Source organism: Schistocerca cancellata, chromosome 6, assembly GCF_023864275.1.
Source record: "Schistocerca cancellata isolate TAMUIC-IGC-003103 chromosome 6, iqSchCanc2.1, whole genome shotgun sequence".
NCBI lineage: Eukaryota > Metazoa > Arthropoda > Insecta > Orthoptera > Acrididae > Schistocerca > Schistocerca cancellata.
In genome coordinates this window covers 310,428,142-310,455,127 of record NC_064631.1, presented here as the reverse complement: position 1 = coordinate 310,455,127, position 26,986 = coordinate 310,428,142, and the positions used below count along the sequence as shown (strand labels likewise).

Sequence of the window (26,986 nt, the reverse complement as noted above, 5' to 3'; positions counted from 1 at the left end):
ACGAGATGACGGTGCCTTAACAGAAGGATGGAGAAGTTCTGTGGAATTCCTGCTAAAGAAAGTCCTCCCCGATGACGAGCAACAGTCGGATGAACAGATTCATATTGGACAGCGAACAGTAATGAACTTTTTCTATGAATATGGTGCCGTCGTTATTCCATCTTCAAGTGAGGATGTCGAGCTTGCGATTGCCAAGTACAAAACAAGCCTTTGTGCCACATGGTATCCATTCAGAGACACTGAAAATTATTGCTCCATAGATTGTTCCGTACCTGACGGATCTACGCAACGAAGCATTACGGCTGGAACGGGTATTTGCGATTTGGAAAACAGCAATTGCCCTCATAATTAAACAATTAGAGGTCAAGGATCCTTCAGATCCAAAAAACGTATAGACATATATGCTTAATTAACACCGTGGCCAAGGTCCAGAAACTACTTCCCAGCGATCGCTTGCAAACGCCCAGGTAGAGGCTTGGCCTTACTCCGCATCAATTCGGTTTCAGCGGCGGAAAATCTATAGATGACACACTAAATAAGGTACTAGCCATTCTTAATATCATAGAAAACAAATATTCAGTAGCTATTATTACAAACATTTTGCCGGTCCTTAGTAATCTCTGGCGCACCGCAATGTTTGCAACCCTCATAGAGATGCAGGTACCTAAGGCCGTGTGCGGTACCCTCTCGGCCTGCTCTAGAAACAGGATGGTTGAATGGCGCGCAAGAAATCAGAAAGCCATTAGAAGACTCACCGAAGGTTGCACGCAAGTATCAACGTGTTGCCCCGTCTTTTGTGATATCGCCTCTGAACCCCTCCTACATCAACTGGATGGGTATAACAATACGAACGGGACGACAGCGTCAGAAGATGACATTCTGGTGGTTGTCCCCGCGGAGTCAAGAGCGCACCAATCAACATACCTACTCACAAGCATCAGCCAGTGATCAAGCATAATAAACATCGGATGGATCTACACAAAATACACTACTGGTCACTAAAATTGCTACACTACGAAGATGACGTGCTACAGACGCGAAATGTAACCGACAAGAAGAAGATGCTGTGATATGCAAATCATTAGCTTCTCACAGGACTCACACAAGGTTGGCACCGGTGGTGACACCTACAATGTGCTGACATGAGGAAAGTTTCCAACAGATTTCTCATACACAAACAGCAGTTGACCGGCGTTGCCTGCAGAAAAGTTGTTGTGATGCCTCGTGTAAGGAGGAGAAATGCGTACCATTACGTTTCCGACTTTGATAAAGGTCGGATTGTAGCCTATCGCGATTGCGGTTTATCGTATCACGACACTGCCGCTCACGTTGGTCGAGATCCAATGACTGTTAGAAAATATGGAATCGGTGCGTTCAGGAGGATAATACCGAACCCCGTGCTGGATCCCAACGGCCTCGTATCACTAGCAGTCGAGATGACAGGCATCTTATCCGCATGGCTGTAACGGATCGTGCAGCCACGTCTCGATCCCTGAGTCAACAGATGGGGACGTTTGCAAGACAACAACCATATGCACGAACAGTTCGACGACGATTGCAGCAGCATGGACTATCAGCTCGGAGACCATGGCTGCGGTTACCCTCGACGCTGCATCACAGACAGGAGCGCCTGCGATGGTGTACTAAGCGACGAACCTGGGTGCACGAATGGCAAAATGTCTTTTTTTCCGATGAATCCAGGTTCTCTTTACAGCATCATGATGGTCGCATCCGTATTTGGCGACATCACGGTGAACGCACATTGGAAGCGTGTATTCGTCATCGCCATACTGGCTTATTACCCGGCGTGATTGTATGCGGTGCCATTGGTTACACGTCTCGGGCACCTCTTGTTCGCATTGACGGCACTTTGAAAAGTGGACGTTACATTTCGGATGTGTTACTACCAGTGGCGCTACCCTTCATTCGATCCCAGGAAACCCTTCATTTCAGCATGATAATGCACCACCGCATGTTGCAGGTCCTGTACGGGCCTTTGTGGGTACGGAAAATGTTCGACTACTGCCCTAGCCAGAACATTCTCCAGATCTCTCACCAATTGAAAACGTCTGGTCAATGGTGGCCGAGCAACTGGCTCGTCACAATACGCCAGTCACTACTCTTGATGAACTGTGGTATCGTGTTGAAGCTGCATGGGCATCTGTACTTGTACACGCCATCCAAGGTCTGTTTGACTCAATGGCCAGGCGTATCAAGGCCGTTATTACGGCCAGAGGTGGTTGTTCTGGGTACTGATTTCTTAGGATCTATGCACCCAAATTGTGTGAAAATGTAATCACATGTCAGATCCAGTATAATATATTTGTTCAATGAATACCCGTTTATTATCTGCATTTCTTCTTGTTGTAGCTATTTTATTGGCCAGTAGTGTAGTTTATACAGGCCTATTACGCAAAGTAACACTATAAAGTAACTCTACCATAAAACTACACGACATAGCGTACGCACTCACGGAAAACGCGATATCTTGGAGTGCAATTCGCCGAACGACTGTCATTTGACGAACACACCAGATCGACCGAGAAGGCTGCCAAGTTCACGCACAAGTTAGCTAGAGTCGAAATAACTAATTTCAGGGAGCCATTGCATACACTGAGAAGTTACCATTGTGGGATTTTTCAGTATGTAGTCTGTCCTGCAGCCAGTGCATGGGCCCACCGAGTACGTCTGGTGACCAATCGGAACATCGTGCGATGAGGGCAGAGAATGCCCTGGTAAGGCTGTCAGGAGCTTTCAACAAGACGACAATGGGGCTTGGAATCCCTCCCTATCGAAATAACCATTCGGTTTATAGCTGCGATGTACTGGCTCAGAAGGGGGTGACAGGAGAACGTAATCGTGATTGCCGGACAGGACGTTACGGAGAAGGGCCAGCTCGTAAAATGGCGGTGAATACCTGGCAAAGCTGTTGGGAGTTAAGCGATAAGGGCAGTAGCCTGCATCAGTTCTTCCCGGAGATCATGGAATGTCTGAGACTGAACCATATCAATCCCAGCCGCGGTATGGTCCACTTTCCGACAGGTCACGGTCCTCACCCTGCGCACTTACACAGCGTAGGCCGCAGCCAGAGTGCTGCTTGTACATGTGAGAAACATGTGTCCCCAGAAAACACACTTTTTCACTGTCACCAATACAGAGCAGAACACCAGACACCAACGCAGTACAACGGTGTCATGATACGGGCAATAAGAGACAAAGGCTAGAGGGAAATAGTAAATAAAATCGCTGATCATGTCTCAAGGACATTATACGACGAATACAGACAGACGCGGCCGTATAACAGAACACTGCAACACACACGAAACATGCAAGACAGCAGTTCTAATTCGAGCACCAACACACACAGCAGTAACGAAACACACACACTCAAATTACAAATACTTTCAGCAACACATTCCACAGACAACCTTAGACAACGTTTAAAATAATTAAACTGTATCAGAATAAACAGTGTAATGCAATCAACCCCGTAAACCAGTTCTAGCTTATGTATCAACAGCAGGCATATCCATCCCGCGGTCATTACACCGCTGTTGGGATGTAGCATTTGTAACTGAACACTTAGTATACAAGCTACGTAACTGGTAAATATCAAGACACATAATGTAGAAACTGAAGCTTAAATAATAACCCCAAGAAATAACATGCTGTACACTCACACACCACTACGCTTTCCACAATCTATATATAATAGTTGTATCCCGGGTTCGATTCCCGGCGGGGTCAGGGATTTTCTCTGCCTCGTGATGGCTGGCTGTTGTGTGCTGTCCTTAGGTTAGTTAGGTTTAAGTAGTTCTAACTTCTAGGGGACTGATGACCATAGATGTTAAGTCCCATAGTGCTCAGAGCCTATAATAGTTGTAGTGCCTTTGTAAACAGTGTTTAGAAATATTAATCCGTAAATTAAACTGTAGCGAACCGGAACTGCAAAACTCGAAGTAGTTCCGACGCTTTCAGACCAGGCTGGCTCACATAGAGTAACATATCTCTCTCTGTCTCTCTCTCTCTCTCTCTCTCTCTCTCTCTCTCTCTCTCTCTCTTACTATCCTAGTCTTTCCTATCATCTATCACCAAATCTTCTTGAAATCTCAATATTTTTGCGTTTTTTCTTTCAATTTCTAATGTGTTTTTAATTAATTATTACTTCCATTGTAATTTCTGAAAACTTTAATCACTACATGAAAAACTGTAAAATGTGTGACCTGTTATAAAATATGAGGCAACAGCTATCTAAATGAGCAATAAATCAAATCAAATGTTCAAAATGTTGAATCTTTCAGAGATGAGGTATTCGCGTATTGCCGGTCCTCCTTCAAGGGTTCCTTCATCGCTCTGTAGATTTCTGTTCTTTACCTGCACGACATGAACTCCACTGTTGCAGGTGATTATTTCGTAGAACCCTCTGCCAGGCACTTTATTGTGAATAGCAGAGCAATCATGTAGATGTAGATGTAGATGTATCCCAAGTCGCATTGCGTGACTACCGTCAACCTCACTGTCACCTACACCCCTAGCTTCTCTGAGCCAGGATTCACCACTAATTCATTTGTTCTATCTCTGCCGTACTTTAGAATCCCATAGAGTCTAGATTACCGCGTGTCTGATATTGTTCAAGACCATCCGATTTCACGATTAGCTTCTGTGCGAGCAACTGTGCTTATTCTCGGGATCTTTTAATGAGTTGTTCGGAGCACAGACCCAGCGTAGCTCGCTTTCATCTCTTGGCGTTTCCTGTATTTAGTCCATCACTGCTGCGGTGACAGCGCCAGTGATGGTCTGGACAAAGATGCCCAACAGTGTCTTCTTGTTGGAGTGTGGCTCTCTAACCTCACCTTCACTATCGCAGCGACGCGAGAGATGCTGGGCTGTGCAGTTTCAGCTCCCGATGCCTGCTCGCCCTCAATGCTCTCGCCAACTTGGTAGTTGACGGCGTTGCGCATTATTCGACGAATTTCCTTTTGAAATGCAGTTCCACCATAAATGTAATCAAAATTAATTGCAAATGCAACAATAAACACACATAACACTCGGTTCTAAATACACAGAGTGTTCAAAAATTTGGTTCCCAGTATGACAGGAGTGATACAGGAGACAAAAACCAAATATACCTCGTGAAGCAACCATCCTTTAACCCACGCTTGAGCCACTGAGGATCCGTAGGTAATACACGAGTGGAGCAGATAAAAGATGTTGCATCTAAAGTTGTTACACCAAATCTTAGTTTGAGATGTATAGTATGTTGTGATGTAATCTCCTTCCATACTGAGTCAGTAAACAGCGGATAACCCTAATGCCGGCATGGCTGTGGTAGTGTCAACAGGAGCGCTACATATGAGGCCAGCTGAGGGACATGCACTTTGTTTACGGTGTGGCTGAAGAACACAGTGGAAAGGCCCAGCGAATGTACCGCGAACGTTACCCCTCACGAAGATGTCCACATCATATTTGCCAGTACCTCTGTCATTCGGTGGATCGTCTGGGGAAGACCTGAACTTTTGACCTGCAAGATCTCTATACCTCACCCTATTATACATTTTTTTTGGGGGGGGGGGGGGACTACATGAAAGTCGAGGTGTATTCTATCCTGTTGACTTGCAGGCGGGATTGGTTGTAAGGATTCTTGCAGCAGCCACAGGAATACAGAACGCACCACTCATTTTCTAGCGAAGATGGGACTCCCTACCACGTCACTATCGGCTCTGCGTTTGAGGTTAATGATGCTCATTTTGAACATTTATTGTAATTTAATAGTGATTACAACAATAAAGAAATGATAAACATTTAACACATTTTTAGTGAGGCATAATTACCTCTTTCATACTCAGTACTCCAACAATGTGCATTCCGTCACATGGTTGCTGTACGAAATATGTTTTAGTTGTCTCTGTAATCATCTCTGTTAGTTTGAGCATTGAATTCTTTAACTGTGTATAACAATCAAACTGCATAATAACTCCTCCTCCTATCCAGTAAACTTTGCTAGCCAAATACGCATGTATCACTCACTGGCCGTCATGCTACTCATACGCTGAAAATAACATAGGATATGTCTTATGACTATCAGAATAATATGTGTGTAGATCGTGACAACCCGTCAGGGAATTGTAGGGGATCAGGGATAAAAAGACGACAGGTTCGCGAGGCTTCGACCTGAAACAGATCTACTGACAGGAACATTGCACAAGTTACTTGCCACCTCTCCTGACTTCTCTTCGCTTTTGGCTCATCCTGTGAGTTTACGGCATACATGAAAACTTGTAAAGATGATGACACCGTATATCGCAAGGGAAATTTCTGGAAGAACAGATTCCATTTCTCAGTTGGATCCGCAGGACGGACATAGAATAGGTTCAGAAACGAGGAATTCCAGTCTCTGCCGTATTCAGGCGACATTAGAATACATTGGCGACACAACTTGTACGAAGACCAAGGCTCGAACCCGGCTCTTCTGCTTATGAAGCAGATGCGTTAACCATCTACGCCACCGTGGCACAGTGTTTGGACACAACTTCACGTACTATTCAAGCACACCTCCCCCCTCAGTCCAAATTACCATCTGCCGCTCACTACCAAAGTAGCGTCTGCTATCCCTTTTTCCTTTGTTTGCTCGTCGCATCACACCGAGTCCTGAATGAGGTTGGGCAAAGAGTGAACACCATTGAGTGACCATACATGCCTTCACGGCGCTTGTGTATCCATATGGGTGGTGTCTATTCTTCCGGATATGTCACATTCGTTTAAGGAGAATTAATTTCTTTTCTTTTCCAGCAGAATATGTGATCCTGGTATTACGGGATAGAGACAGAGAAACGGGCAAGCCACGCATGTTAAGTTTTGTGTGTTCTTGTGTTTCCGAATTAGACAGTTTGTGATGGAGCGCTTGCATATATGAGTTGTCATTGCCCCCCTTCTAACAGCCGTGTACCGCAAGTATCTAGAGGAACGGAAGGTTCCAAATGATTGGAAAAGAGCACAGGTAGTCCCAGTCTTCAAGAAGGGTCGTCTAGCAGATGCGCAAAACTATAGACCTATATCTCTGACGTCGATCTGTTGTAGAATTTTAGAACATGTTTTTTGCTCGAGTACCATGTCGTTTTTGGAAACTCAGAATCTACTATGTAGGAATCAACATGGATTCCGGAAACAGCGATCGTGTGAGACCCAACTCGCTTTATTTGCTCATGAGACCCAGAAAATATTAGATACAGGCTCCCAGGTAGATGCTATTTTTCTTGACTTCCGGAAGGCGTTCGATACAGTTCCGCACTGTCGCCTGATAAACAAAGTAAGAGCCTACGGAATATCAGACCAGCTGTGTGGCTGGATTGAAGAGTTTTTAGCAAACAGAACACAGCATGTTGTTATCAACGGAGAGACGTCTACAGACGTTAAAGTAACCTCTGGCGTGCCACAGGGGAGTGTTATGGGACCATTGCTTTTCACAATATATATAAATGACCTAGTAGATAGTGTCGGAAGTTCCATGCGGCTTTTCGCGGATGATGCTGTAGTATACAGAGAAGTTGCAGCATTAGAAAATTGTAGCGAAATGCAGGAAGATCTGCAGCGGATAGGCAGTTGGCGCAGGGAGTGGCAACTGACCCTTAACATAGACAAATGTAATGTATTGCGAATACATAGAAAGAAGTATCCTTTATTGTATGATTATATGATAGCGGAACAAACACTGGTAGCAGTTATTTCTGTATAATATCTGGGAGTATGCGTGCGGAACGATTTGAAGTGGAATGATCATATAAAATTAATTGTTGGTAAGGCGGGTAGCAGGTTGAGATTCATTGGGAGAGTCCTTAGAAAATGTAGTCCATCAACAAAGGAGGTGGCTTACAAAACACTCGTTCGACCTATACTTGAGTATTGCTCATCAGTGTGGGATCCGTACCAGATCGGGTTGACGGTGGAGATAGAGAAGATCCAAAGAAGAGCGGCGCGTTTCGTCACAGGGTTATTTGGTAACCGTGATAGCGTTACGGAGATGTTTAACAAACTCAAGTGGCAGATTCTGCAAGAGAGGCGCTCTGCATCGCGGTGTAGCTTGCTCGCCAGGTTTCGAGAGGGTGCGTTTCTGGATGAGGTATCGAATATATTCCTTCCCCCTACTTATACCTCCCGAGGAGATCACGAATGTAAAATTAGAGAGATTAGAGCGCGCACAGAGGCTTTCAGACAGTCGTTCTGCCCGCGAACCATACGCGACTGGCACAGGAAAGGGAGGTAATGACAGTGGCACGTAAAGTGCCCTCCGCCACACACCGTTGGGTGGCTTGCGGAGTATAAATGTAGAAGTAGATGTAGATGTGAAGTTTGTGAATGCTTTGAGACGGACGGCGGTTTTCTGTTTGCATTGAGCAGAATGCGACTGGCTGTACCAGGACTTCTCGTGCGGGGACCCAGGATCGTGCGTCCTGGCTAGCCCCGGATACCCGGGCCTGTACCCGCCCAACAGGCGCTGCAAGTACCTCATCACAACCAGCTCCATACACACGCGCGTCCACATCAACTTCACCAACCTGCTGCTGCCACACAAGTAAGTAAATGGCTGTATTTCTCTTCGGTTTCTAGCCCCATATCTCTGCCTATATCTGTCTTTCACATCCACCCAACCACCTACACACACACACACACACACACACACACACACACACTCACACACACTCATACACACACACGTACACACATACGCACAAACTCAGGTAAGATTGTCATTATGTAAAAATAATCGCGACTTGCATAGGTCTTTACTCTCGCCGGCCGCTGTGGCCGAGCGGTTCTAGGCGCTTCAGTCCGGAACCGCGCTACTGCTAAGGTCGCAGGTTCGAATCCTGCCTCGGGCATTGATGAGTGTGATGTCCTTAGGTTAGTTAGGTTTAAGTATTTCTAAGTCTAGGGGACTCATGACCTCAGATATTAAGTCACATAGTGCTTAGAGCCATTTGAGCCACATGAGCCACTTTATGTTGTGTGCTCCAGGCTACTTTTGTCACGAGTGTCATTTTGCCCCCTCTCCCTTCCTTTAACAAGAGGCGCGTTGGATTAACGATTGTCGATAAAGCTCAGTATGGGAGGAAATAATATGTAGCCCTACTCTTCCTAGAACGCATTCTTTCGAAATATCACAATAGGATTCGCTGTCGATATTTCGAAAGCAAGCGTTCTAGGAGAGTCCGGCTACATGTTATTTCCTCCCATATACGTTTTGCGAAATGATCACAAAAAACAGTGAAATTAAATGTCATACAGCACTCTGTCGACAATCGTTCATCCAGCGTGCCTCTATTACGTCTACATTTGAGTTATTTGAGCATCTCCGTAATTCTCCCGTGCCGAGTAAATAACCCCGTGACAAAGCGCTCATCTCTTCGTTGGATGTTCTCTATCTGTTTTATTAATCCTCCTCGGTAATGGTCCCAGGCTGATGACCAGTATTCGAAGATTCTGTTGAACAAGTGTTTTGTAATCCACTCCTTTCGTGGATGAATTATATTTCCTTACGATTATGTTTAAATCTCGTACTGGTACATAGCATATATTTTAGATCAGTGGATTCTAGTTTGCATACTTATCTCGTGCAGTAGCTTCCGGGTAAGCAGGGTTTCTAGTAACATGTAACTGTACATACGTCCACTTCAGTAGAGATATTTATTTCTGCTTAAGAGTTTGCTGTCTCAAAGCATACTGAGAAATCTACCGATCAGTTTTTAGTGTTTCTTTATTCTCCTCGCTAAATTTTGCGTACATTCCAAACTCAGTAGTGCCATTTGAGGTCTTATATCTATTTTTACATACTGCGATATGGCTAGGAACTGTGGTCCTTGTGTACGAACACAAGGAGAATTGGCTGCTGTCCGTAAACATCTGGAAGCAGTATTGGCTACCGTCGACAAGCTTCTGGTTAATGTTCAAAGTTGCGGTGGCGTCGTCGGGGCACTGGAGCGAGACCTGCGAGGCTTTTGGTGCCATTGGAATTCCCTGGTGACCGTGGCTCGCTGCATCTTCTGATTCGCAGCGTCTGACCGGCCCTTCCAATCTACAGTGGGTGGCAGACGAGTGTCACTGGACTGAAGACGGAAGAGGGAGCAGGTCGCGCGGCTGGCTCCCTACGCCTTAGCAACAGCTTCGAGGTGCTACCCACTGTTGATGAAAACTCTGAGCCAGCACAGGATGCCTCTCCTGTTGAGCCAATCTTCCTGCCCAGTCAGGACAAGTGCAGTGGGTGGGTATTCCTGTCATTGGGAGCTCCAATGTTAGGCGGATGGTGGAGCCACTCAGGGAAATAGCAGGCAAGGCGGGAAAGAACGCCTGTGTGCACTCGGCATATTTGCCGGGGTGGGGGTTCTCGTCCGTGATGTGGAAGAGGCCTTGCCGGCAGCTGTCGACCTCACTGGATGCAACCGGCTGCTTATAGTGATGGCACATGTCCGCACGAGTGACGTCTGCCGCTTGGGTTCTGAGGACTTCCTCGGCTCCTTTCGACGGATGGCTAATTTGTTGAAGGCAACTAGAGTCGCACGCGGGGTGCAGCCTAAGATGACTATTTCCAGCATCGTTCCCAGGGTTGATCATGGACCTCTGGTTTGGTGCAGAATGGAAGGTCTAAACCAGAGGCTCAGACCACTCTGCGACGGTATAGGGTGCGATTTTCTCGACGTCTGCTATCGGATACAGAATTACAGAATTCCCTGTAATAGGCCAGGCGAGCACTATAATCATGAAGTGGATACTAGGGAAGCGTAGTACGTGTGGCATGCACATGCTCCTTTTTTTAAGTTAGAGAAACCCTCCCTCGTCGTCTTAGGCGATTTGCTTGATAAATTAGTCACGATGTCCTCAGAGAACGTTCGTCGTCGCAGATCAGAGATAGAAAAGTTAATATGACTTTAGTAAGCTGCAGTAGCATCCAAGGAAAGGTGCCAGAATTAGTATCGTTTTTTAAAGGTTGTAAAGCACAGATAGGAACAGAAATTTTGCTGAAATTGTACGTTAAAGACAACGAGACCCTGAGTTCAGATTAGAATATTTATTGTAAAGATAGGTTAGTCGCCAGTGGTGGCGGCATGTTCATTGCAGTAAAAATAAAACACAATCTAGCGAGGTTATCACGGATTCCGATTGCGAATTAATCTGGGTGAAGTTAGATATCAAGGATTTGTCAAAAATGGTAATCGGATGCTTTTAGAGATCACCTGGATCAGGGGCTCTAATGGTAGATCGCTTCAGACAAAATTTGCAGAAATTTTCCTGACCATGCTGTTGTATTAGGGGGTGACTTCAACTTGCCAGTATAGATTGGGTGTGTCATGGCACCAAACCTGGTGCAAAAGACAGGGATTCGTGTGACGTTGTTGTATATGTCTTCTCCGAAAATTACTTTCAGCAGACAGTCAGATAACAAAACCGTGAAGATAACGTCTTAGAACTCTTGGCAACAAACAGACCTGAACATTTTGAATCAGTTATGGCAGAGGAAGGTATCAGTGATCATAAGGCTGTGACAGCATATATGGCAATCGGTTTGAGGAAGAATTTTAAAAATTTGGGAAGATATTTTTGCTTAGCAAGAGTGACGGATCTTCGAGTCCTCCCTCGGGCATGGGTGTGTGTGTTTGTCCTTAGGATAATTTAGGTTAAGTAGTGTGTAAGCTTAGGGACTAACGACCTTAGCAGTTATATCCCATAAGATTTCACACACATATGAACATATATGAAGAGTGACGGGATACAACTTTCAGAGTGTCTGAGCAGTCAGCATTCGGTGATGAAGAAGAAGATGTGGAGAACAAATAGAAACAATTCAAAGGAATCGCGCAATATGCCCTAGGCAAATAGTTCCGAGTAAGGTCTTAAGGGATGGGAAAGACCCACCGTGGCATAACAGCCGTGTTAGAAAACTGCTAGCCGCGCAGGGTAGCCGCGCAGTCTACGGCGTCTTGCCACTGTTGTGTGGCTCATCCCCGTCGGAGGTTCGAGTCCTCCCTCGGGCATGGGTGTGTTGTCCTTAACGTAAGTTAGTTTAAGTTAGTGTAAGTAGTTTGTAAGCCTAATGACCGATTGCCTCAGCAGTTTGGTCCCACAGAACTTACCACAGATTTATAGAAATCTGCTACGTAAACAAAGAGAACTTCACCTCCGATTCAAGTGAACTGAAAACCTACCTGACAAACAAAAGCTGAAAGAAGGGAAGAAGAGCGTGAGGAGAGAAATGAGTGAAGCTTTCAATGAGTTTGAAAGTAAAACATTGTCAACCGATCTGAGTAAAAACCCTAAGAGACTTTGGCCGTATATAAAATCAGTAAGTAGGTCAAAATCATTTGTTCATTCACCCCGTGACCATACTGGCACCGTAAAGAAGATGACAGGGAGAAGGCCAAAATACTGAATTCGATCTTCAAAAATTCTGTCACCTCGGAAGATCGTAACACGGTCCCTCCTTCCAATGGTCGTACGAACGTCAATATGGGCGATACTGAAATAACCAATCGCGGAATAAAAAAAAAAAAAAACCTACAGTCGCTTGGTAGAAGGCGTCAGGGCCAGATGTGATACCTAAAATATTCTACGAAGGTTATGCGGAAGAGCTTGCTCCCTTTCTAGCAGTAATTTCTCGTACATCGGTTCAAAAACGAAAGATACGTAGCGACTGGAACAATGTGCAAATCATTTCCGTTTTTAAGAAGGGCCGTAGGACACATGAACGCATTTATAGACCTAATTAAGCACATCACTCCGTTTCAGGTCACAAGTGGTCCATCGGGCCTATCCGACCGCCGTGTCATCCTCAACTGAGGATGCGGATAGGAGGGCGTTTGGTCTGCACACGGCTCTCCTGGTCGTTATGATGGTTTTCTTTGACTGGGGGCGCCACTACTTGGCGAGTAGCTCCGCAATTGGCATCACGAGGCTGAGTGCACCCCGAAAAATGGCAAAAGCCCATGGCGGCACGTATGGTCAGAGCCACAGTGCCGTAGACACTGGCGCTCAGGTTACTGCCCTATTCCTTCACTTCAGGTAGGTATTTGACACCGTCCAGCACTGCCGTTTAGTGAAAAAAATGCGAGCTTACCGAGTATCGGAGCAGATTTGCTACTGAAATCATGACTTCCTTGCAGCGGAACTTAATACGTCGCTCTTAATGGAACAAAATCGACAGATGTAAAGATAATTTCCAGTATACCACAAGAAAGTGTGTCATGACCGTTACTGTTTACAATATGTGTAAAAGATCTAGTAGAAAGCGTCGGATGCTCCACAAAGCTGTTCGCAGTTAACGCGGTTCTCCATAACAAAGTAGCACCGCCAGAAGATAGTAATTATTTGTAGAACGACCTCCAGAGAATTGATTAATGGTGCAGGCTCTGGCAGTTGACCATGAACGTAAATAAATATAACGTACTGAGCTTACATAGGAAAAGAAGTCCACTATTGTATAGCTACACTATTGACGACAAAGCGCTGGAAACAGTATCTGCCGTAAAATATCTAGGAGTAGCCATACGAAGCGATCTTAAGTGGAATGACCATATTAAACAAATAGTTGGAGAAACAGATGGGAGACTCAGTTTTATAGGAAGAATTTTAAGGAAAGGTAACTCACCCACTTGTTCTACCCATTCTTGAGTGTTGTTCATCTATCTGTGATCACTACCAGATAGAACAGATTGAAGAGAAAGAGAAGATCCAACGAAGAGCGGCACATTTCGTCACGGGATCGTTTAGGCAGCACAAGAGCGATACGGAGATACTCTACGAACTGCACTGGCCGACGTTATAAGAGAGGCGTTGTGCTTCACGGAGAGATTCACTATTGAACCTTTCCGGGAAGAGTCCGACAGCGTATTACTTCCCCTACATACGTCTCGTGTAATGACCATGTGGACAAAATTCGACAAATTAGAGCCAATACAGAGCCTTACCAAAATTGTTCCTTCTTTCGCGCTATTCGAGAATGGAACAGGATTGGAAGGCTTAGTTAGTGGTACAAGAAGAATGTCCACCGCACGCTATTAGGTGGCTTGCGGAGTATGATGTAGATGTAGAAGATACTCTCAAATAAATCTCACTCAAGCATTTGGTTTACCTATTCTTACTTTTATTTGGTCGTTCCACTTCAGGTCGCTCCGGATGACTTCTCCTGGGTATTTTCCTTGTTGTCACTGCTTCCCACTGACTTGTCCACACTAGTGTTAACGTACTGAAGTAAATTCCTTCGCCTGTTTAAGCGAAATACGTTACGTGTGTTTACAATTAAGGCCAACTTACAGGCCTTTATGAATTTTGCCATGGTCTTCTGGTGATGTTTTTTTTTTTTTTTTTTTTTTTTTTTTTTTTTTTTTTTTTTTAATAGGCAACAGCAACGTCAGCGAACTTGGATTGAGGTGAGAGACGCGCGAGGGCAATCCGTGCGATTATGCAAAGCTACCATGTCAGGGTGGTGCAGTGGTTAGGGTATCAACCTATTGAGCAGGAGACCCGGTGTCGAATACCGGGCATGGTACAAATTTTCATTCATCGCTCCAATCTGCATATATACATGATAGTAAATGTGTCACACCTGGAAAGACTCTGTAGTAGAATGGTTGAATTTCATAAATTTATCTTTCTCACAGTTTTACCCCCATGTGTTTCCATATTTGTGTCTATTGTGGTTAATTCTTATTGACATAGCCGGCCGGTATCGCCGAGTGGTTCTAGGCACTTCCGTCTGGAACTGTGCGACCGCTACGGTCGCAGGTTCGAATCCTGCATCGGGCATGAATGTGTGTGATGTGCTTAATTAGTTACGTTTAAGTAGTTCTACGTTCTAGGGGACTGATGACCTCAGTGTTAGGTCCCATAGCGCTCAGAGCCATTTTAACCGTTTGAACCATCTTATTGACATACATACGTATTGGAGCCGCATCCCTAGAAATGCCTTTTTTGTTACTTAGTACGAGCTCATACTCCTCCCCTTCATATATGATGGAGAATATTCACTTAAGAAATTGATTACATGTTGAAAGTAACAACGGGCACAACTGAGTCCACGTGAGACCGTTTCAAATGTCTTCGTGCTGACATCGAGGCACTTGTGTGTAAGCCGTAACAGCAGCTGTCACTTCAATTCCAAGGGCGAGGATCAGAAATAAATTTTTGATTAGCTATACATAGCCTATTCAGGCGCAGTTGACGTTTTCACACACTTCCACATTCTTTTCATTTTTTTTCAGCTGCCCTTCGTGAAACAGCCCGCAAAGATTTCGCAGAAGCGTCTTTTATGAGTTTGAAACAGGGCAATTTCGACTATAACCGAGTGGATTTATTTATGAGTAGAGTCTCAAATTTACATCATCGTCAGAAAACAGACGAAGAATATACGGTCAGTCTGAAAGTGATGATTTCTATCGGTCGTTTTTGCATAGCAGAAAGTGTCACAGAAAATAGGTTTGCAGTTTTAAAAAAAATGCAGCTATGTAATAACTAGACGACTCTGCATTTAACTGCATTAGTGAATACATCAGTGATGTGTTCGCGCAGGAGAAAATGGAGTGTAATTGTGTGGACAATGGATACAAGTGACGATGTAATCCAGCACGTGGCCATCTGAATAATAAGAAAAGCGGCCTGTAATTACTAACGTACTCGGCTGCAATAGCAACGGATTAAACAAATAATGGTGTTTGATCTAGAGTTATTCTTTCTGATCGTATATCAGCTGCAGTTGTAGTGAAATTTACTGCCCCGAGAATAGATTAAACACGTGCTAAATGTATGAGAAAATAGCTAGATCTTCTGATGCTCCTCCATGGACGATCTAATTCGCCAGACTCCGCAGACACGTTTGCGTTTTTATTAAGGACGTTGTCACACGGTCTGGTCTTAAAAAACTATTCGCCGTTACTTCTCCTTCTCCTGGTGCCCAGAAAAGTTCGCACCCAAAATGAGATTCTAGAATCCAGAAAACCTCTGATTCCGACGTCATCCAATTCAGCAAGTGCTCATTACATCTTTTGGCTAAGGAAACGAGTAAGTTTTGCTACCGTAATTTAACAGTGAAACAGTTTGTAATTCTAAATGTAGATATTTTTAAAGAACTCCAGGTAATGGACAAATACTGATTGAGGAGAGGTAGAGTATCACAGTAGCTGTGTCACTGAAATCTAACCTGACGTTCTGGAAAATGGTTTCGCAACACCTAAAGAGAGAACATAAACGAAATAGTTATACGGTAAAAGGAGATGGTTTGTCTTCACTATCTGCTTTAACTGAAAAGTAGAGACATCCCAGGTACCCTTAAATGTCTCTTGAACCTGTAACCGGTACCAACGAAACTGAACCTATGGATAAAATCATTAGAAAAATCTTATTCGGAAATGTCATAGTTACAAATGAAAGTCGCTAAAGAAGTTTTGTCATTAGTGGAAACAAAATTGTAAAGGAAAAGAAATGGGAATATGATATAATTGGCAAAACTTTGACGGATATCAGATAGAGAGAAAAACTTTAAACTTTGTGTTCTGCCTTACGGCAGAGCTTGTCAAAGCGGAAATCTCGTCAGAGAGGTACACCGCATGAGCGTCTGAGGAAGTGATTCCCGTGGTGGTTTCCCGTTGCCTTCCACTGGTGGTGATGAAATGATAATGAGCACACCGCAAAATCGAGTCCCTGGGCGGAGAAAATCTCCCAACTTGCCGGTAATCGAACCCGGGCCCCTTGGCGTGACAGACCGCCGCGCTGACCATTCAGCTATTGGGTCGGTCAGAAAGAGAGAAAACAGTGATACAATAAGTCGTCAGTATCCAGCGGTCGTTCATAAGGAGCCAAAAAGAAAGATCGCCTTTTTAGGGAAGATAACACCAGTAGTATTATCACCTTCTCCCTAGGCGAAAGAGTCCGCATGTCAACAATAATGTCACCGTGCTTGTATTCATGTTTTAGAAACTGTAAACAAATAAAGTTATTCTCAAGTTAATACGACAATAAGTGTTTTACGTTACGTATAAGTAGCGAACTGCATGATTTCTTAATTAAATTAGCACAAGCTATGGCAAGGAAACGATTAGAGTGAACACGCTTTGTTTTACACCTGTTTGTTTTAGCATCGTGTTAATTCTTACTTATTTTTAGAGACATGATGAAAAGGTACATGTTGTTGTTGTGGTCTTCAGACCAGAGACTGGTTGGATGCAGCTCTCCATGCTACTCTATCCTGTGCAAGCTTCTTCATCTCCCATTACCTTCTGCAACCTACGTCCTTCTGAGTATGTTTAGTGTATTCATCTCTTGGTCTCCCTCTACGATTTTTACTCTCCACGTTGCCCTCCAATACTAACTTGGTGATCCCTTGATGCCTCAGAAGATGCCCCAACAACCGTTTCCTTCTTCTAGTCAAGTTGTGCCACAAATTTCCCTTCTCTCCAATTCTATTCAGTACATCCTCATTAGTAATGTGATCTACCCATCAAATCTCCAGCATTCTTCTCCAGCACCTTATTTCGAAAGCATCTCTTCTCTTCTTGTCTAAGTTATTTATCGTCCACCTTTCGCTTGCATACATGACTACACTCCATACAAATACTTTCAGAAACGAATTACTGACACTTAAATATATACTCGATGTTTACAAATTTCTCTTCTTTAGAAACGCTTTCCTTGCCATTGCTGGTCTACATTTTATATACTCTCTACTTCGACCATCATCAGTTATTTTGCTCCCCAGATAGCAAAACTCATTTACTACTTTATGCGTCTCATTTCCTAATGTGATTCAGGCAGAATCACCCGATTTAATTCGACTACATTCCATTATCCCCGTTTTTATTTGTTGATGTTCATCTTATATCCTCCCTTCAAGACACCATCCAATCCATTCAACTGCTCTTCCAAGTCCTTTGCTGTCTCTGACAGATTTACAATGTCATCGGTGAACCTCAAAATTTTTATTTCTTCTCAATGGATATTAATTCCTACTCCGAATTTTTCTTTTGTTTCCTTTACTGCTTGCTCAGTATACAGATTGAATAATATCGGGGACACGGTACAACCCTGTCTCACTCTCTTCCCAACCACTGCTTCCCTTTCATGTCCCTCGACTCTTATAACTGCCATCTGGTTTCTGTACAAATTTTAAATAGCCTTTCGCTCCTTGTATTTTACCGTGGCCCACCTTCAGAATTTGATTGAGAGTATTCCAGTCAACATTGTTAAAAGGTTTCTCTAAGTCTACAAATGCTAGAAACGTAGGTTTGCCTTACCTTAATCTATTTTCTAAGACAAGTCGTAGGGTTAGTATTGCCTCATATATTCCAACATTTCTACGTATCCAAACTGTTCTTCCCCGAGATCGGCTTCTACCAGTTTTTCCATTCGTCTGTAAAGAATTCGTGTTAGTATTTTGCAGCCGTGGCTTATTAAACTGATCATTCGGTAATTCTCACATCTGTCAACACCTGCTTTCTTTGGGATGGATTTATTATATTCTAATTGAAGTCTGAGAGTATTTCGCCTGTCTCATACATCTTGCTCACTAGATGGCAGAGTTTTGTTAGGCCTGGCTCTCCCAACGCTGTCAGTAGTTCTAATGGAATGTTGTCTACTCCCGGGGTCTTGTTTCGACTTAGGTCTTGAAGTGCTCTGTCAAACTCTTCACACAGTATCATATCTCCCATTTCATCGTCATAAATATTCTCTTCTATTTCTATAATATTGTCCTCAAGACAATCGCCCTAGTGTAGACCCTCTATATACTCCTTTCACCTTTCTGCTTTCCCTTCTTTGCTTAGAACTGGGTTTCCATCTGAGCTCTTGATATTCATGCAACTGGTTATCTTTTCTCCAAAGGTCTCTTTAATTTTACTGTAGGCATTATCTATCTTACCCCTCGTGAGATAAGCCTCTACATCCTTATATTTGTCCTCTAGCCATCCCTGCATAGCCACGTTGCACTTCCTATCGATCTCATTTTTGAGACGTTTGCATTCCTTTTTGCCTGCTTCATTTACTGCATTTTTATATTTTCTCCTTTGATCAGTTAAATTCAATATCTCTTCTGTTACCCGAGGATTTCTATTAGCCCTCGCCTTTTTACCTACTTGACCCTCTGAAACCCTCACTATTTCATCTCTCAAAGGTACCCATTCTTCTTGTACTGTTTTTCTTTCCCCCATTCTTGTCGATCGTTCCCTAATGCCTTCCCTGAAGCTCTCTACAACCTCTGGTTCTTTCAGTTTATCAAGGTCACATCTCCTCAAATACCCACGTTTACAGTTTCTTCAGTTTTAATCTACAGTTCAGAACTAATAGTTTGTGGTCAGAGTGCACATCTGCTCCTGGAAATGTCTTACAATTTAAAACGTGGTTCCTGAATCTCTGTCTTACCGTTATGTAATCTGTCAGAGACCTTCCAGCATCACCAGGCTTCTTCCATATATACAACCTTCTTTTATGATTCTTGAACCAAGTGTGAGCTATGATTAAGTTGTGCTCTGTGCAAAATTCTACCAGGTAGCTTCCTCTTTCGTTCCTTACTTCTATTCTTTATTCATCTGCTAAGTTTCCTCTTCCTTTTCGTACTATCGAGTTCCAGTCACCCATGACTATTAAAGTTTCGCGTCCCTTCACTATCTGAATAATTTCTTTTGTCTCGTCTTATATTTCATCAATCTCTTCGTCATCTGCGGAGCTAGTTGGCATATAAACTTGTACTACTGTGGTAGGTGTGGGCTTCGTATCTATCTTGGACACAATAATGCGTTCACTATGCTGTTTGTAGTAGCTTATCCTTATTCCTATTTTCCTATTCTTTATTAAACCTACTCCTGCATTCCTATATTTATTTTGTATTTATAACCCTGTATTCACCTGACTAGAGGTCTTGTTCCTCCTACCACCGAACTTCACTAATTCCCACTATATCTAACTTTAACCTATGCATTTCCCTTTTTAAATTTTCTAACGTCCCTGGCCGATTAAGGGAGCTGACATTCCACGTTCCGATCCGTAGAACACCAGTTTTCTTTCTCCTGATAACAACGTCCTCCTGAGTAGTCCCCGCCCGGAGATCCCAATGGGGACTATTTTACCTCCGGAATATTTTACTCAAGAGGACACCATCATCATTTAACAATACAGTAAAGCTGCATGCCCTGGGGAAAAATTACGGCTGTAGTTTCCCCTTGCTTTCAGCCGTTCGCAGTACCAGCAAAGTAAGACCGTTTTGGTTAGTGTTACAAGGCTAGATCTGTCAATCATCTAGACTGTTGCCCCTGCAACTACTGAAAAGGCTGCTGCCCGTCTTCAGGAACCACACGTTTCTCTGGCCTCTCAACAGATACCCCACCGTTGTGGTTACACCTATGGTGCGGCTATCTGTATCGCTGGGGAACGCAAGCCTCCCCACCAACGGCAAGGTCCAGGGTTTATGGTTTCTTGTTGTTTCCCTAATAACTGGGGCCTCAGATAAATATCTGTTTCTAAAGACTGTACACTTCATAAAGTCGGCAACATTTCTGACAGTGTACAGAAAAAATGTCTAGTCCCTCACATCAAACTGACAGTTGTACTGGCTCTTTGTCGTATGCTTTCCTCCAGCGTTCCTTCCCTATCCGTCTCTCTCCGGTTTTCTCTCCACCCCCCCTTTCTCTTTCTCTCTCTGGCATTCTTTCTTTATGTCTCACTACTCACTATTAGATTGTATGTATGTATGTGTGTGTGCGCGTGTGTGTGTATATATGTGTGCGTGTGTTCCAACGGTCGTTTGCTGGTGTAGGAGATATACACAACGAAAGAAAGAAGAGGGCGAGCTAGCCATTTTACCAGTCACGTTGTATTTGCCCGCAGTCACTGCGGCACGGACTACATCGCGGTGTACCAGGGTTCGACTCCGGCGAGCCCGCAGCTGACGACGCTCTGCTCCAACAGGAAAGCCGTCCTGCAGTACCCGGGACCCAACCTGCTGCTAGAATTCAGGTGAGCCTTACATCTACAGTGTAAGGTGGTGTTTCAGACAAAAGGAACGCTGTATGTGTGATTAGAACTTTCAAAAGAGATATCTGTATGAAAATCACGTACAAACATGTGACGTATGGAAAACGCTACAACAAAGAGCGTGTTGTGATCCACTTGTAACACAACCTATCAAATGTACCGGTACTGTTAACTAAAATAAGGACAGCATCCTATCTATAAGGATGATCGACTTAAAAAGGGAGACGTCGCAATTACAGGGCTGCCCGCAATTATTAGTGTGAATTAAGGTTCATTGTACTCGGTCTGGACGTTGAGTTTTAATGTTTTCGAATGTATTCTTCTTAAACACGGATATGAGGCAGTAGCCCCTCAGTCTCACAAAACTCATGTCGGTTTATTTCGTCATAGAACATACATGAGATACTGATCGTCACACTCCGCTCTTATTGCGCATATACATGGTGACCGACTTAAGAATCATCAGAAGCATTTTCACTAACGTTTCGGCAGATATTTGCAGTATCGTACTTGCAATGTGTAGCTGGAGTCAGGCTAAACATCTACTGCTCATCACGTCCTTCATGCGATGCCCAGTGTCGAAGGTAAACGTCGGTTTGTTTACCCGTTACAAATAAAATGATTTTTAAAGCAGAATTTTACGTTTCCATTCGATAGAGCGAGCACAAATTAGTGTAATGCCGTATTTGTTTTAGTGATACATATAATCAAGCTCAGTAAATCACGCGTTCCGTGCTGACTGATACCGCCATGCAGCAGCGTTGCTCGGTCGCTAATGCTGTGCTGGTCATTCTTCGTGTTTTAATGTCGCTAAAATGAATTTCGCACTACTCTAATCTGTGACAACTCTATCAAATGGGCACGTAAAATTATTGTTTAAATATCGTTTTGTCTACAGTCGAAAACAAATCGAAGCTTTTATCAACAATGCTCGTCTCCTGAAAGTCGTGATGAGGTGTATTTGTTTAGACTGACTCCAGTTACACGTTGGAAATACGATCTTGTAGACACCTACCAAAAGTAGAGAAAATACAGCTCTCGTCTCTTCAGAGGGATACCCAGTATATACAACACTTCAGTCCAAGATTCACTGCAATCACTGGACACCGAGAGAGGTGGAGCAGTGGTTAGCACACTGGATTCACATTCTGGAGAATGATGGTTCAAACCCTCGTCCAGTCATCCTGATTTGGTTTTTCCGTGTTTTCCCTAAATCTCTTCAGGCAAATACCGGCATGGTTCCTTTGAAAAAGGCACTGCCGACTTCCTTCCCCATCCTTCCCAAGTCCGATGGGGCTTATGATCCCTCCGTTTGGCCAACTCCTCCAAATTAACATACCAACCAACAGCAATCAGCATGACAGAACTGTAGTGGAGTTTGGTGAGGACAGACGATTTGCAAGTGTGTGTTTGCAGCTCAGGGCCTGCGGTGCCGCCCTACAACTACAACGGCTTCCTGGCGACGCTCGAGTTCTCCAAGGAGGTCGTCACGACGGAAGCGCCGTCTGCAGACGTGCACCGGACCACCGACGCCGCCGTCCTCAGTGAGTACCCGCAGCCGACGCTGGCCTGTATACCTTGCACTCTTGTGTCATATCCAGTTCGAGGCTACTGCCGAGGCAGCGACTTGCTCCTGATGATAATAAAGACCAAAGCTCACATACTGTTGCGTAGTAGTTAATGGAACATGCAGCAGCGTACACTAAGAAAATTTAGTTCCACCTCCAGTATTTTATAGATGTGCTCTCGCTTCCGTCGGCCGTCGTAATTTAATTTATTATTTATGTGTAATGATGATTGTTGCCGACTTATGTGGTGGGCATTCAGTTTTGATTTACAATTAAACGCTTTTGTGAAGTTCTCCTTTTTAACAATATTAATCTTAAATGATTTGTTACGGTAATGAATATTAGACTCGCTGAATCTTAAAATATGAGCATATAAGTTGAACAATGGAATAAACTTTTCATATTAATTTCCTCGGCTAGTCAGTTCACTTTGAAGCAAAAAGTCTTTAGTTATTAATTACAATTGCGGCCCAGTCACGCGCGAGCGTATTTTTCCTTACCTCCGTTGACCATTGAATTGTAGTCGGAGTCCTGGCTCTGGCTCTCGGCTGAAAGTAAGAATCTTAAAGCTACGTATTTTCTGCAGCGTCGGGCGGCTGTGGAGGAAAATGTATATTAAGTTAATAGCGGCCGAGTTTTCCGCTTCCGCTAATTTTTTATAAGTTAATATCGCCACGTAATGGCGTCGTTGGCTGCATCGGCCGCTGCGATTGTTGCACTGTAAATTACTCGAATGCAGGTTAATTCAAGGAAGGCGGATATGAAATCGGGATCACCTCTTACAAATTAAAAGTGAACAATAATATTAAATCAATATATTATCTGCTTAATTAGTACAAATATGCTTACATTTGCCAGCACTCGCAAGATATCCGTCTACACGCAACCAAGACGAGAGAAGAAGTGAAGACGACTAAAAAATTAACAAAAGAGCGTGTCTTGTCGTTTCTTTAGATCATTTTGTTATATTTCTTTGCCCTCGAAACTTACACAGAGAAATTATTATAATACGGATACACGAGAAAAATGTATATTATTCAATTTTTAAATGTCTCTTCGTTATAAATACTGTTTTTTAAGTCTTTTCTTATTATTTCGCTGGGGACGCTACAGTGCCCTCACAGCACGATAGCGTAGAACCTTGTTTGACTAAACTGACTTTGACACTATGTTTCCTTTCATCGTCAAGCAATTTTTTCTATACAAAACAGTTAGGTTTTCGTGCCCACTTGTTGACGTATTACTCGTGATCGTTGACCTTCGTCTCGGGATCTTCGACCGAAGTCAGAATAATAATTTTTGTGAGGTTGTTGCAGCACCAATGGCTGGCCAGTATTCACACTCAAATGGCTCTGAGCACTATGGGACTTAACATCTGTGGTCATCAGTCCCCTAGAACTTAGAACTACTTAAACCTAACTAACCTAAGGACATCACACACATCCATGCCCGAGGCAGGATTCGATCCTGCGACCGTAGCAGTCGCGCGGTTCCGGACTGCGCGCCTAGAACCGCTAGACCACCGCGGCCGGCATTCACACTCCATTGCTGATAGCGGACTGTAATCTAGACCGTGGCCAGACATTATGTGTACGAAGGGACTTTAGGAAGTAAGTTACACATGCAGTAACACACTAAGACCACTCAGCAACTAAAGTGGATGCTTATCAGAAGACAGTTCATGTTCAGGGTTTCCTGCAGGTACAGTTCTGCGCCGTTACGGATAGAGGGTCGACCCCAGGAAACAAAGAATTATTTACTTGTCTTTCTTTAAGTTAGTAAATGCAGTTAAACCTTAACTGTACGTTATTTTATTCGCGAATCAATTTTCTACCAACAATAGTTTGATACATTAGAGATTTATGCGCGCATGTTTATCGCGGGGTGCTATTAAAATTTAAATTTCTAGTTTCATCTTACTTTTTAGCACTTCAATATTTTTAGGCAACGATATAATTACTTTTTGAGCGATTTTTTCACAATCTATTAGCTCTGTGCCATAGTTAGTACACCGCAGTGAAACTTAGATTACATACTCGTCATTTTCTGGATAACCACTCCGATTCTATAGAAGTGCGCAGGGACACATACGTGAAATGCGCAGGGAGACGTGTGTCCCTATTAATCGAATTATTGATGTCAGATGTTTCCTAAAACATTATTTTCCCAGCACCACTGTTGTGTTGTTATGTTCCGTTGCAAATAAGACGTACATAAAAACCCTCTTTGCTTCTCCGATGTATATCATTCCTGTTGTTGGAACGTACAGGAAGTAAGAATATCAAATTTGCGTAAGTAACGGTTTTCCAACATGCTATATTTTGCAGCCCCGACTCTTACTTCGTTGTGTCAAAAGCCGAGTTCCACTTTAACCAAATTAGCTGTATTATTTTATTTTATGCCCGTTCTTCCATTATCAGCTATACCTTTTTATAAATACATCTGCTAGCAGATAACCACTACAATTGCTATAACTGCTCCGAAGTTTGCATTTGCAAAGTTACCAATGTAAACATATCAAAATTTCTCTTTTATCTTTCCTCAATTACATTTCGCTTAGACACCAACATAGTTTAGTTTCTTAAACGACGCCATGTTGGGTTTAAGCTTTGTCTATTTTCTTGCGCTATCAGAATTTCGCATTCTGTAAAATTTTCAAGCACCTAAAAAGACGTAATATAACTGTGGCGGTTCTAATTTTTTAATGGCACGAATGATTCGGTTTTACTGATTTATGTCTGACTTTCAGTTCCCGAGCGCTCAGTTCCACTAATCTGACTCCGGTGAACGGTCCATGAAAAGGGGACCAACACAAAAATCCCCCGTTACGTGCAACGGGTAAGTAGTTAGGGCCTATAGTCTTCTTGGGTCCCTAAATTCGCGTCTGACTGCCTAAACACACGTAATTCTTACAATAGTAAAAGTTCCGCCGCTCCAGGTGAATAATAATTTCGAGGAATAAACAGCGCAATCAAGGAATCATTCTCTCTGCACGTAACTGATCTCAGACTATAAATAAAATTTAAAATCACCTCTAATGAAAGAAATGGAAGGATACGTCACCACACTGTCACTGAAATACTTATATCACATGAAGGAAAACAATTAACTTCTGAATAAGGAGTCTTGAATATATTCTGAAACCATATGCTACAATCACAGCGCTTCGTAATATATGACTAACTTTCCTTAAGACAGTCAATTACGTTTAAGTTCAATTAGTTATTCTGGTATGGCACAGCTTAAGACGTGGATACAGTCGACATCAGCTAAAGAAGGAAACCCTTTACACTAGTTCGTGAAATCATCGCGCTTAATCCAAGCCGGTTGCAGCACAGTGTGTTCGGTAAAGGGGACTGAATTTAAAAATTCCTGACCAATCGATTTGAACTCTCTGATGCGTTACAAAACGGCAACATTTCGTCTTTTAAGTGACATAATTGTTTTATTCCCGTCATAATCTTAATGCAATTTAGGAGGAGGCTTTCTCCAAACGCGTTTTGCTTTTATTTGCTAATTTATATTTATGGGTTTCCTCATCTTAAGTTCACTGCCATTTAAAGGTAGTTTTTCACCATGAGCATTTTGAATAGTTTATAATTTACCACCTGTGGTCACTGGTATCTCTTCCTCTGGTTTACGCGATTTAAAGTCCTCTGTCTTTCCCTTCGTTGTCAGCGGTGGCTGGAGTCGGAAAGTATCATGTTTGTCCAAGTGCTGAGTCTAGAACATGTGAAACTACAGTTCAGATTCTACGAAAACAACTTCTATGAAATTTACAAAAGTTAAGTACACTGCAAGAATTCGCAATTACCACGACAGAAATAGCGAGTTTCTTACAAACCGAGAAATCAGAAATGGAAAATGTGCAACAGTATTTATTTTGTCTTCCATCTCAGCTAACAACTCAGAAAAAAGCACTGGAGTTCAAATCATGTAAACAAGAGGAAGAGACACCAGTGAACAAAGGAGATGCTTTGTAAATAAAAGTGAAATGCTTTTGATGGAAAACTTCTTTTCAGTTTCAGTAAGTATAAGACGGGGAAACACAATAATAATTAGAAATGATGAACTAATTGTTTTCATAGTTCTAATAGCCTCTCCATTCAAACGTCCCACTAGTTCAGGATGAGTAAGTCCGTTGTTATGAGAGAGTTACAACAGGTCTAGATAATAAATTTCGTGGAATTCACTGTATTCTGGTCAATAACTTCAAAGATTATCATGCATCGATTTACGGCTTATAAATAAAAATTCCATTGCTCTCGCTCGAATAGTTAGGAAGAGGGAATAAATTATTTTTTCTTAATTTTTACATTGTGGGAGATAAGAGAAATAATGAGTAGACTTCACCTGTTCTAATTATAGTTGAAATTTATAGTTTTATCACGTGTAATTTGGATAAAACAATGTTTATA

At 43.1% G+C, this 26,986-nt stretch overlaps 1 protein-coding gene across 1 annotated transcript in view; it reads left to right on the top strand.

Moving 5' to 3' along the window:
• LOC126088306 (uncharacterized) overlaps nucleotides 1–26,986 on the top strand; it is a 323,218-nt gene that overhangs the window by 145,891 nt on the left and 150,341 nt on the right. The window contains exons 7-9 of the mRNA XM_049906436.1: nucleotides 8,395–8,569; nucleotides 20,854–20,982; nucleotides 22,417–22,544. Of these exons, the coding sequence (XP_049762393.1) occupies nucleotides 8,395–8,569; nucleotides 20,854–20,982; nucleotides 22,417–22,544 (432 nt within the window). The remainder of the gene's footprint in view (nucleotides 1–8,394; nucleotides 8,570–20,853; nucleotides 20,983–22,416; nucleotides 22,545–26,986) is intronic.